At 42.9% G+C, this 13,250-nt stretch overlaps 1 protein-coding gene across 6 annotated transcripts in view; it reads right to left on the bottom strand.

Annotated features, from left to right (window-relative positions):
- The window catches only part of ttll5 (tubulin tyrosine ligase-like family, member 5), a 47,980-nt gene that overhangs the window by 12,402 nt on the left and 22,328 nt on the right, over window positions 1-13,250 (bottom strand). For 3 of the 6 annotated variants that reach the window (XM_084381297.1, XM_084381299.1, XM_084381298.1), the window contains exons 17-23: window positions 12,626-12,733; window positions 12,419-12,510; window positions 11,830-11,892; window positions 10,562-11,181; window positions 9,218-9,405; window positions 7,185-7,324; window positions 422-623 (exon numbers count right to left, since the gene is read on the bottom strand). In XM_084381297.1, the coding sequence (XP_084237423.1) occupies window positions 422-623; window positions 7,185-7,324; window positions 9,218-9,405; window positions 10,562-11,181; window positions 11,830-11,892; window positions 12,419-12,510; window positions 12,626-12,733 (1,413 nt within the window). Of the gene's footprint in view, window positions 1-421; window positions 624-4,591; window positions 4,757-5,444; window positions 5,655-7,184; window positions 7,325-9,217; window positions 9,406-10,561; window positions 11,182-11,829; window positions 11,893-12,418; window positions 12,511-12,625; window positions 12,734-13,250 lie in introns of those variants that run through there. The other 3 variants (XR_014624713.1, XM_084381300.1, XM_084381301.1) reach the window with 3 other exon arrangements.

Genomic DNA, 13,250 nt, shown 5'->3' with positions numbered 1-13,250 from the left:
GAGATTCTCCGAATATCTTTGTAAATGCTAACATGAAAGCTTTCCCCTTGATGTGGGTGTATTTTTGACTATTTTGGACAGCACTGTGCTTAGGTAAGGGAATATTCAGTACAGACACAAATATGAGGGTTTTTCTGAGTTATAGCTCAATAGTTCTCATACACGTTGTCAGTTTTCAGCCGCTTGGTGTTTATACAAAGTGAGACATCAAATGAAAACTAAAGAAGCTGAACAACACTTTTCTCTTAACTCTTTAACTCAGTCCTAATTTCACAAAGTCTGATCCTCTTCGAAAGAACCATTATTCAAATGGAATCAAAAACAAATCCAGTTACATTTTTCCAGCCCAAGCGTCTGAAAGTAACTACCCAGGGATTGTGAACTAGAGGATGAAAGTTTACCAGCAGAATCTCTTCTATACCTGATATCTGCAATGGCTCTGGTCCAGCAGCTGTTGAGACTGGAGTCTCTGCTGTTGCAGTTTCTGGATAGCAAACTGAAGCTGGTAGCTTCCTTGGGTGGGCTGGTAGTGCTGCTGGGGGTTCACCCCCGTCACCAAGCTGTTGGCACTCTGGCACATCTGCCCGTCCCAGAGACCCTTCTCATTCTTCAGTGGCCTGTGGCTTGGAGAGCAGAAATGAAGAGAAGTCAGTGAAAAGGTGAGAAAATGAATATTGACAGAAACACACCTACTTGCTCTTCTGAACCACACAAGCTGTACATGTGTCAGCTCAATGTTTTTTATTTGCACTCTAAGCAAAACTATGTATCTATGAAGGTTTCAGCTCATCTTGGAAAACCCCCCTCGAAAGAAAAAGACTATTCTTTAAATTTTTCTGCCACTCAATTAAAAAACAATAAAAATCAAAGGATGTAGCTTTATGATGTGCAGAAGCATGGGTTTATGGGAGTTGTTGTCTTCACTGTTAATCACTACTGTCAATGAAAATCTATCTGACTTGGCATATCATATGATATGTAACGAATTCAACAAAATATATAACAAAGGTCTAGTCGCCATTATACATTTCAATGCAAAATTGTTACATATGAACAACATGAGCTACATTTGAAGAATAAGTCAAAGATTTTTGGGAAATGCTCATTTGCTGAGAGTCACATTAGAGGACCAACACCTCTCTAAAGTCTCTCCGTTCAATATGAAGTTACAACCACTGAGCATAAAGACTAGAACCGGGGGAAACAGCTAGCCTGGCTTTGCTTGTTTTCTGTATTTATGCTAAGCTAAGATAACTGGAAGCTAGCTGTACGTTGTTGATGAGATCTTTTCATCTTATTCTCGACAAGAAAGCCAGAAAACCTAATTCACAAAATGTTTTAAAAACCTATTCCTTTGAAGTTGTGTGAAGCTGAAGAGATGTGAGAATTCTACTACAGCCCTCAAGCATATTTTTAAAATGATTGCATATTAAAGTCTTACTTTCTAATAATGTGATTGGGTAAGTGAGTAAAATTAGATTTGTGCTGTCTTTTCCTGTCTTAATAGCTGATAATGACCTTGAATACTACAAGATGGTGCAAGCTTCCGTGGCTCAAAAGTGTGCCATAATATGATACTATTCCCTACCATCTTTTCCTTGTCAGAAATTTTACCACCCAACCAAGGCAGAGATGTGGCAGTAGCTAATGAACTCCCACCACCACCGACAAAAAGTAAAAAAGACAAGACAGCTCACATCGTCCCAGTGTGGGCCCACAGAAGCCTCAATCCAAAGTGTGCAAATCAGAATCAAAGTAGAGGGCAAGCCTGTGGCAAAGGCAAGCTGAACTAAAAACCTTTCCTCTTTGCCTCAGTGCTCCCCGAGCTTCACGTTCCATTCACATCACAAAGCCACAACCTGGAAAGCAACCTTTTGACGAGCTCCACGAGTTTGTAACTGGATTATCTGTCATTAGAACTAAGCCTGTTTCAGCCCCCCCTTTTTTTCTTTTTGGCCTCTGCTAAAGCAATGAGGTGACCAGCCTCCTCCTTCAGACACGCTCAAATTGAGTCTATGTGGAGTCTGGTGGTGTGCTGCTGTATATGTACCACTTCAGCCAAAAATAATGCCATAAAGAGCACTACTGGGAGCTGCAAGGAAAAAAAAAAGAGAGATACAAGTACAGCTGAAGAAATGGGATCCCTGGGGGTCATAATGACAAAAAAGTTCTTGGAAATTCCTCCCATTACATGCAAAAACATTTGTCCATTGGTCTAGAGTAAAAGAAAACACTGGAGACTTAAAATCACAATCGCTGCTTTATTTTTAGAACCAAACCATGATATGATCTAAAATTAGAATTCAATTAATCTCGAACAACAATACACACTGTGGGATAATGATCTTGCGTCGCTCAAGTGAAAAAAAAAATTCCTGTCCTGGGTGGCCAAACAAAGACACAAGGGATCTTAAACTCATGTGAAAATGCAATCCACCCATGTATTTCTCAGTTCACATAATGGCACATATATTGCAAAAACAACTGGTGTGACCACGGGCCAATACAATTTTTTTAGCTCCTGGAAACAAAGGCTTGTCTGTAAAACCTCGCAAGGCCAGAGATTCTACAACGCCAGGAGACAAAACAAGAACTCGTTCATTGTTTACAGCAGTCGTTTCCTTTAGCTTGGCTGCCGCTTGCACACTGGACCACAGAGACTTCCAATGCTACAATTTTATTAGCATATGGTCTAAAATGGACTATTTCTCCGGACAAGAGCATGTGCTTTCCGTGAGCACAGTGTCGCAGTGGGACCCCAAGGAGAAGTGTTTTCAGACAGAGCTTGTCAACACAACACCACGCAAAAAATTACTACGGATCACCGTGAATTTAAAAACAGCAGGAGCTCTTCGTCCAACACAGTGACCACTGAAATAGAGGAAAAGAATTGAAAGAGAAGAACAGCTTTACATCTGAGTTTCTCATCACTCGTGCAGCACATGTGTGGGGCTCCAACTATCTGGGACTTCCCTTCCTGCCGGACTTCTGCTCACTGGTGTCAGCTTACTCCCTGCTGCGCTCGCCATCCTTTAATATGCTGATATGACTTACTGTAGAAGCGCACAGCAGCGCGAGTTGAGCACATGTGCGGCATCAATCTAACTCAGCGTGAATTTGTGGGAAAATGGATGATCCGAGATGACATCATGCCACAGTATCTCAAAGCCCTGCCTGGTCCGTGTAAACATCAGCCGTCTCGAGAGTGCGAGGGTATTTCCAGCTATTACTCAGTTGTTTGTTTATCTTGTTTTATTGCATCGACATGACACTCAATAGAACTGACCTCAAAACATAAAAGAGAAATGACTAGTATCTCGGGATTTGTTGTGGGAGCAGTCTAGACAGGGGTGCTGATGAGCAATATTGGATCCTGAAACTACAAAAGGTGTGTTTGAAGAAACAGGTTTACTGAGTTTTCTGGATAACTTTGCCGAGTTTCATTTTATATGTATATATATGTATATACATTGAAATTACGTCTTCATGTAGACCACATTTCGAGGAATCAACGTTGAAACTCCGGTTGGCGCTCACTAAGTCTTTACTAGTAAAAACATGTATTGAGTTTAATGTGGTTTAGAAGATCACTAGTTTTAAACAAGCTGAATGACTTCCCATAAACAAACTTATCAATGGCCGGTGCAACTCAGTCCTGATCCAATGGCAATTTGAGTGTCACACATTTGACACACTAATGCGGCACACTGTTGGACACATGCTGCTGTAAAGGTGTGTGTATCCGCTGAATAACCTAAATTCATTCACTGGAATTTCACTCGGCCTTACCTTGAGGGTTCTCCTTCCTTTTACCACATCTGGCTTCAATCAATGTGAATAAAAACTCCTCTTCCTTTAAATTCAAAGGAAGAGAGACATCAAACCAATTTTGCGGTGACTTTGTCTCCCCATCAAAGAAGTTTTACATTTTCACCAGAGTTTTTTCTGATTAGCTGGACTGCTGGCTCAGCCAATGGGCTGCCATAAAACCCTTTGGAATGGTATGTCCTTACAAATTCGACCAAGTCAAACATCAATCTACCAAAGTATTGAACAGAGCTAAAAATACCCTGCACAAACAGGGTCGTGGTATTTCTCAGGTCTAGCTGTGCTGGAGTGAACACAACACTGCGGAGATAATAGTTTCCGGTCATTTGTAAGTACAGAGAGAAGAAAATGGGGAGGTAATTTAACGCAGCTCGAGACAAATTAATGAGTCACATGACTAATACAAGACAGACTTGGCGCTCCATCACAGACTCAAACCACAACTGTAGGAGCAAAGCAAAGCATTCAAAACTAAGATGAATCAGTCAAGCATAAGATGCTACTTTGTACAAATTACCATATTATTACAATGATAAGAACAACTTATAGAAATAACCTAACACAAAAAAACGGTTGTAGTCTCAACGTCTGAATGTCTGTTGACCGAGTGTTTCATGTCTGTGTGTCACATCTCGTCACAAGTACATTGAATGGAAATCATCACAAACGTGATGACAGCCATCCCATAGTTAACCGTGGGTGTATGGAGACATGCTGCGGAGTGAGGCAGCAGCTCTCAGAGTGCTGATGCAGCATACCTGGTAGATCCTGGCAGCGGCACTTCAAAGCGTCGTGCTGCTCTTTGAAACCCATCATAGTTCACCCCTGTGGTTGCTTAAAGAGCCAGTGTGCTTAACAGTTTCAGTATGTTTGGCACAAACCATCAGCCTGAGTGTAGAGGGCAGAGAGGAGGGGGACTCAGGAAATTCTGTGTTATAAGAAACAGGGCAGAGGTGAAATCAAGGAAATGTATCCTAATATCTTATTGAAGACATTTCACTGCAATAAGAGGTAAACACCAAACCAAACGGATGAGTACCGGGGTATAAGAGTGCATTTTGTACTGCAAGCCAGTGACAAATGGGAAGATAAAGGGAAATATCCCTTCTTTTTTGAATTATTAACCTGAAATGAGAAAAGATGAAATGTGGAGCTGTACTTAAATTTATTTTCTGATAAATGAAGAGCCAATATATGTATATATATATATATGGAAAATTAGAAATATCTAAAGAGAATGATGAAATTCAGAGAAGGAACGTGTGATCCATCAAGCCACAAAACTCAAAGGTGACTTCTGTCTCCTCCGTATCCGTACAATTATAAATTCTATTTAATCTCTCTACTTGGTTTGTGGAAATAAAAAACTTTTTTAAAAAGTGAAAAAAGCCAGACATTCCTGGAATTCCCTGACAGCTCGATACACAAGAAAGGGCCGGACTGGAAAAACAGAGTCCACGATCAAGGCCAAGCTGTCTGAGACACTGTCACTCACATCTCAAGACAAAAATAAAAGGGGAGTGATCATAGATGCTTAACCCATCAATGAATTACACCCTCAATAGCTGATTTATTATCCTGGCCCAGTATTGTAGAGCATGAGCGTGTGATCATACTCTGTCCTTCTGTTTCCTTCTTTCTCAGAGCAATGTGAGGAAGGGGGGGGGTTTCAATGGTTCCAGAGGCGAGAGCCTGGAGCAGACAGACTACGTGGGTGTTGACATTGCCCCCTCACCACCACCTCCATCCCTCCAACGCAATGCTTTAAGCTGCCAGCATGCTTCACACACTCCCAGCACCGAACGGCCAATTCCACTGCAAGTTACCTCCACAAAGAAAGCACAATTAGAAAGGGAACAAAATGCCCATTTCCAGACGCATATTGAACAAGTCGGGCCAGAGGAGTGTTGGCACTCCGCAATCCTTTTCCAAAGACTAACAATCTTCAATCTAAAAGGTCGTCAGAGACCATTAAAAAAGCCTTTAGATTCTATTGAGTGTGACCAAATAGGCAACCGCAATCTACAGTAAAGACTTGCGTAAAGCTGATTACACAGAAAATCCAAAGTGAATAACACTTTATACGTGCACATCAACACATCAATCACAAGGATGAAAAAGAAAAAAAACAGCTTCATCAAAGTTTAACATTCAACTTCAGTATGTTTAGGCTCTTCAGGCTTTATGACAGATGAAACAATGGCTGTGAATACTAACTATAATGTCTCTGTCCTGAACTGTACATCAGGACGGCATCTCAAACTCAAGGCTCTCAGAGGAGAGATATGCTGTTTACCCTGGCAGTGAACCCCATTGAGACAGTAATGCACTATTCCTTCTCTACTGCCTTAGGAGAGGGCGAATAAATAGTTCCCGTGTGCACAATGGTGAAATTTGACCAAAAGGAGAACTGGAGCACTTAAAAGTGGGCAGAGGTGTGGAGGTTTTGGGAAAAAATAATAATCCTAAACTTAATCCTAAATCCACCTGACAGCAACTTTAGGCATCCCTTTTTTGAAGTTAACAGTGATACAAACAACGTTTTTAAAAATGTATCACTAAGAGCGTGTTGCTGTATTGAAGGGTAAGAGCCAAACCGACATCTATAACTGGACCCAAGTGTTATTTGAAGGTAGGTTTACATTCTGAGCAGCTAATAAGCTACCTAGCCTGCACACTGATGTTAGCGGTGCATTTGTCCTCGATGAATGATTGTTTGGTGGCTTGTTCAACAGGTCAGCTCAGGTACAGGACCAAACCTGTGTTCCTGTTTATAAGTTAGATAGGACTAAGAAAAGAACAGACTGTTTTTTAGCAGGGCTCTTCAGACCCAATTCCCTCAAATTCAAGGACCCGACACAGCGTATTTTTAGACAGAGATCAAAGTAGTTACTGTTACAACGCTGAGAATTTTATGATAAGAAAGAGCAGGCTTTACATTAGTTTGCAGACAACAATTACAAAGAAACTGCAGGAGACACATGCATGCCTACTTATTAATTAGCAGCCGCATCGCCAGTTCAACAGCTTTCGGACCGGTTTCTCTGTCCCGTTTTCATAATAAGATAATATGAGGCTGGGGATTTTGAGCCACTGAAAACTGAGTGAGGAGCCCGCCATGAGAGAATGAATGTAACTGACAGCAGAAACACTGAAACTTTTTGAGGGAGAAACTTTATATAATGAAGATCTGTCGCATCATGTCCGATACCCGACCTGATTAGTAATCAATTCTGCATTCATTGGTGCATTCCTAATTGTGCTGCGGAAAAGATATTCCTTTATGTATTACGGGTTTGTTACAATCAGATCAAAATATTCCCTGCATATTCCACAGTACATGTCTTTGGACTCACCTGGTGCTGCTACATCGATCTGTTCCAGAGTGAACAGCCTTCACTGGCCCTTGGGGTGTAGGTGCAGTATGTCGTACTTTAGGGTTCAGTGTGAAGCTCTCTTTGCCCAGCATCCTGTTGGCCAGGATCATGTTGCTCAGCTGTGGGCAGAGGACAGGTGATTTGACTCACATTCAAACATTCAGTCTCAACATCTCTCTACTAGTCATCCCAATGTCTAAAGCAAATGCTTGATGAATACGCACTTGTGTTCCTCCCTGCATTCTACTGTATATTGGGGGGGGGGCTATGTGAAATGTACACACAGTACATGGCAGAGCTAGTCTCCACTCAGCACTAAATCCAGGTGGTCCTCTCCCCAACTTCTCCATCTATAGCAGAATCAGCTGTCATGACTCGACAGCTCGAATCTGTTTACAACCACACCAGGACTACTGACGAAAACTGCAACTCTGTGCCGCCCTGGGAATTCTGCTCAGTGAAATCTAATGGGAGAATCAATTATACTGCTGTGGCGTTTTATTTACTTTACTTCCTCCTGTGCACTAAATGTCCAATGGGAAAATTGTAATGCTGCCAAGCCTTGTACAGCATGAAAAATGTGTCAGCGTGGTGTTATACAGCTACAGCTCCAAGTCACTTATTAAGGTATACTGGTTGTATTCATACAGACTGTTTGATATAAACTGAGGAAATGAAAACACACATGTGGGTGCCAAGTTGCTGAGCTTTTTCGAAGAAATGTCATAAATCATATATCAAGTCAGGAGATCTCTATTAGATTTATATGTATAACATATCTACCACAATGACAAGCTCTTTACCACATGGGCACAGTTACCATCTTCCAGTGTATGCAAGCGGTCATGTTTGTCGTCATGTAGGATTCACCATCACGTCTATGAATTACAGTGTACAAGTATCTTCGCTTTATTGCGGCTGTGCCTGGCTTTACTCAATTTCAAGTTTCAGTTTTGTATATATGTGGCCGAGCATGAGGGTGAGTAATTACTTAAACCTTAGAGGTCATCTAGTGCAACAGGGTGTTGTTCGTGTTTACAAAGTTCTCCATTTAGTTCAGCAAGTGATTTAATGACTTCAAATCTGAGCCCTAGAAAAACACAAAATGTACTCTGAGCCTTTAAGTGCTGAACACTGGACTATTTTACTCCGCAAAATAAACTGCTGCCAAGCCCAGGATTAACTATTCATGGGGTATACAGCAAACACCTCTTAAGATAGATGGAATAATGTACAGTCAAAAGGAAGCTGTAAAATCTGCAGTCTGTGTGGTCTGGTGCCATCACACAAAAAAAAAACTTTGACAGTACAAATCCAGTGAGGTAGAGGAGGAGGAGGAAGGGGAGGAGTAGGGAGGAAAGGTAAAGGGGCTCCCCACGCAGAATGACAAACCTTTGGGGAATATAGGAGAAGGTGGTGATGGAGCCAACGGAGCTGGCGCTCCCCTGCTCAGTGCCAATTTGCTACATTCCTCTATTTATAAGCATCAATTACCACAAAAAAGTGGCTGCTTGTTAAGTATCAACAGAAATCACTCCCCCATGGTGCATCTGATAATGAGACCTCACACAGAGCCGAAGCTTGATGCGGCTCACCACTGTTTAGGCCAGCCAGCTTCAAACCCCAGTTCCAGACCCACCCCCGCACCAACCCTCAGCCCACAGACTGCAGGCGAGCCGAGGGCTTGAAGGAGGAAGGTGCACGGTGCGAGGCAGCAGACCCTCCGGCTCCAACAGGTCTGCTGAACGAATGAGCAGTGAGATGCCGCCAATCAGCGTGGGGTCAGAGCCAGGTTTACACATCAACAAAGAGAAATATCAGAGACCTCACAGCGAGAGACTACTGCACAGGGGCCAGATTCTTCTTCCTGACATGAAACATTTGCACAGATCAGTTTACAGTTGCTTAATAACTAAAGCCTCTTCTTCGAGCACAGTGAAACTTCCTGCTCCAGGTGGGAGCAGCTGTCGGCTCAGTGGGCTGCAGAGGTGAAAAACATACTATGAACTCACGTGTTGCGTCAGCAGGTTGATTTGACTTGAGGTGGCATAGTGGCGAGCAACCTGCTTGTCGGCCAGCTTTGGCAGTGCTGCGATGAAGGCCTGCTGGTTGGACTGGACCTGGGCAGACAGGGAGTTTAACTCTTGGAATGTCCCTGATGAGTTTGACTTCAGCTTACTGGAGCTGCTCCTCCTGATCACTGACATACAGAATAACAAAAGATAAACGTTAGAACGTAGTTAAATTTGATTAAAAAAACATCATATGGCTGAACTGAATGCTCTGAGGCTTCTACCTGTGAAATGATTGACATCCACATCACTATAGCGCTCAACAGTGAGGTTCCAGAAGTGAAAATCCAGTTCATATTCTGAATCGAGGGTGTTGCTTATCAGTCATTATGTCGTAACCATTCAAGAAAGACTCACCACAAGCTATGAGATTGCGAAACGATGGTATTTGCCTCTGTAGAAGCAACAAATCTGTGTGATATCAACCTTGTTTTAAGTACTATGCTACCCACAATCCTAAAGTGACTGACATCTCTGACTCGCTGAGCGAAAAGTAATGCTGCCCAGCCGGATACTGCGTAGACAATCGGATCATTTACGTTATGTTAAAAACAGAGAAGCCACGATTTACCTTTCTGACATGCTGCCTCTTTTAGAGATGAGGAAAAGTCAGGTCATATACTAGTGGTTATGAGTTGAAAGTCATTTGAAAAGAATAATTTGTAATGGTTAATGGGATGAGTATTCAGTCTTTAAATGATTTTGAACACAGTCCTCTACCTTTGTCCATTTTTTCCGTTTTTGATATTTTCCCATCTGGTAGGTGGTTGTCTTGGTTCCGGGCAAAAATTTTCTGAAACGTCAGCGGAGTGAATGATGGGAAATTCACTTCAGGAACCGGATCCGTTCAAAAAAGTGGGCAGTCACTGTTGAGCTCTATTCAAATGCTTCTGAGTTTTTTGTCTTTTTCTTTTTTTAAAGAGAAAGAAGATGTTGCATCAGCTGCACTGAAATCGATGCTAAAGACTGATTGAATGAGAAATGGAGCTCCTTTAATTAGTCTCAAAACTAAGTGTGTAAACACAATCTGACCACACAAAACCATGAGCAGAAAAACATCCTCACGAGGGAGCATTTCTGCTCCGCTTGCACAAACACGGTCCCGTGAGTATGGAGTTGTGACAAGCACAAGCTGGACCCCTTCATACGGTCCCAGGAGGAGGGGGATACCACGGCTGATATCTCCCTTCCTGTCCTGGGGTAAATCTTACTGAAGCTCTGAAGCCTCAAAAATGCTATTTTTGACAGCTCTACAACAGCATGTACATAAAATAATGAGTTTACCTTGCTCTGCAGAGGTGGGTCTAGAGACCGTCTGGCTATAGATGTGCATGGCACATGGGATGGAAGAGGCTGCTCCAGAGCTGGACGGTGATGAGGTAAAGGGCTTAATCCTCCTGAGCTTCTGGGTTGGTTGCCCAGTACAGAGTGTGTTAGAGCCAGTGGAAACAGCTGTCCACATTGCTCTCGGGGGCTGCGTGACCACAACTGCAGAGGTGTACGCAGGAGGGTCGGAAAGAGGCTCGGAATGGCAGAAGTGAGACTTTGCCAAGGACTGCGCATAGGACGGTGGCTGAGGAGGTGGCGGCGGTGGCGGGCAATGGAGAGGCGGGGAAGTCGGGGCAGGAGAGCAGTGCTGCGGATGAATGTGTGTGCAGTCTAAAGTTGCAGGGAAGCCGGAGCAGTGCTGGGAGGCCTGGACCTCTGGCTGGGTTTTACCAGTTCTGACCGCTGCCTGTTGGTCTTCAGACAAAGTCTGGGCAGAAGGCTGGCTGTCAGCAGCCTTGATGTCTGGGTCACTGCTGACTTTATGCGCCTCCAGAAGCGGCAGTTTCCTCTCATACTGGACAACGTGACAGCCGTGGACGGCGTCCACCTGCAGCTGCACATTCCCGTTCACATTCCTGAAAGACAGAACAAGACAACAACACAATCGTAATAGCAACAAGCACAACAATTTGTATGTGTAATCAACAATTACAAAGCAGAGCAATAGTTATAAATTTTAACGTCAACTGAAGCCAGGAGGAAAGTTTAGTGTGGTTAAGCAGCTTGTCCAGATGTTGACGCGAGACACGGTTATGATCCAAAGGGAGAAGATAAATGGCAAATAATAACAGCAATTGAAGACTTGCAGCAACAACCATCTCCCTAATCTGGCTACCTAACGAATGGAAAATCATAGATGGGCTAAGCTGGGGGCCAAATCTCAAGACGATATTGTGCAACAGTCAAGCTGCGGTTAAAACTTGAATGCCCATACTGATTCAAATGACATAAATGCACATTGTATTACAATAACAAGAATTTGTTTCGCTAAACAGGCACAGTTTTTCGATAAGTGCCTTTCCCCTCCTGCCCCCAAATCGACGCCACAATGCCACATCAACATTGGGCATGCGCTGGAAAAGATGACTGTGCAACATCCTCTCAGCTGTTCCTCTCACCTATCCAATCGAAAGACCAAACAAACGCCACGTTACAATCCGACCGTTTCCACAAACTGATGGAGAGATTTATTCCCCAATCCCGACCACAATGGAAATGCTTACCTTTCATGGAAAAGTCTGTTTGCCAACTTGTAGTTCATTGATGTCTTGGACTCCAGATATCCACTGAGAGAAAAAGATAATAAGCAAATTACAATAATCATAAAGGCAGGGGCCCCGATGAGGCCCGACATTATTATTTGCGGCGTATGTGTTAAAATGAGGCTTCTGTGATATAGCTACTCTGGAAGCAGCCGCTGTTAAATGCACCAATCATTTCCCAGACTGCTCAATAATATGCTTTCAAAAATGCCACAAAATCCCCGCAGCAGAAAGGGCCATGGTACTAATCAGGCAACAAATCCTCATATAGGAATATGAATTCTAAGCAAGGAGACAGATTTCCTCTCTAATAGGGGCTTCAATGCCATTTCAACATAAAGTCACTGTGGGATATAAGCCTTTCTTGGAACGTAATACATAGAGTTCAACAAATGCCAACTCTGTAGCTACACCTCGGTCTGTGGGTTCAATTAGTGACAGTCAAGAGGAGTTGTATGGTTTGGTTTTGTATTAGTAACGAGTAACATTGCAGACAAACACCCCGTAGGGATTGCAATTGATTTGTCTGCTCCTTCTTGGCCCAGCTTACCCATAAAGCTCCAATGTTTCTGCAGTGGGAAAAATCCTAATGAAGCCTCCTCGTCTCTCATACTCCTCCTTTATCCTCCTCAGCACTTTGATCTGTGTTAGTGGAAGAAAACAAAAGAAGAGTTAATGTACTTTCGGGTTCCTTTAACGTCTTGATTCAACAAAATTGCACACGTCGTGTAGCGAGCTACCATTGTTGGGCCCTCACCTCCTCAGTAGTCAAGCTCAGAGTGCTGTCTCCTTGGCCTTGTTTAGCTCCTTGTTTGTCTTTGGATCCCTCTGTTTCTGAGTTACTGGCTGATGCGGGCCTCTGTCGCTACGGGGGGAGAACAGTAGAAACAATATTAATTTTACGTCATTCATCTTTCCATAGATACTTACTAATGCTAAAAAATAATTGAGCTCTTTTCATTTTATTAACAATTTAAAGCGGTTACGAGGCTATCTCGATCTGGCTAGTGCACATTTGTTTTGGAATCAAGTGAAAGAAAGAGGCAACGCATTTTTAATACCATTTTTCTCAAAGTAATCTATTACTGACAAACGACCTACAGATCTGAAACATAATTCTCATTTATAAATGGAAAATGTGCAAACTACACCTCGTGTAACAAAATATTCCCTCTATCATCTTCTCCCTGTCACATTAATGGGGCATTTTTGTTATGCACTGGCATTCCTGGCAGCCTCCCGCCTACATGCACTACCCGGCTGTGATTGACAACTTTGGCATGCAGGTTAGAACTTGGGCCAGACAGCGGGGCACAACCCCCGCAGGATCACATGCAGAATTTGTCATCTAAATAGCAGGGGGATTACATTTAATTTGTCTG

The sequence above is a fragment of the Pagrus pagrus genome (assembly GCF_965226575.1).
Source record: "Pagrus pagrus genome assembly, chromosome: 18".
Classification (NCBI taxonomy): Eukaryota; Metazoa; Chordata; class Actinopteri; order Spariformes; family Sparidae; genus Pagrus; species Pagrus pagrus.
This window is presented reverse-complemented; position numbering and strand designations above follow the sequence as displayed.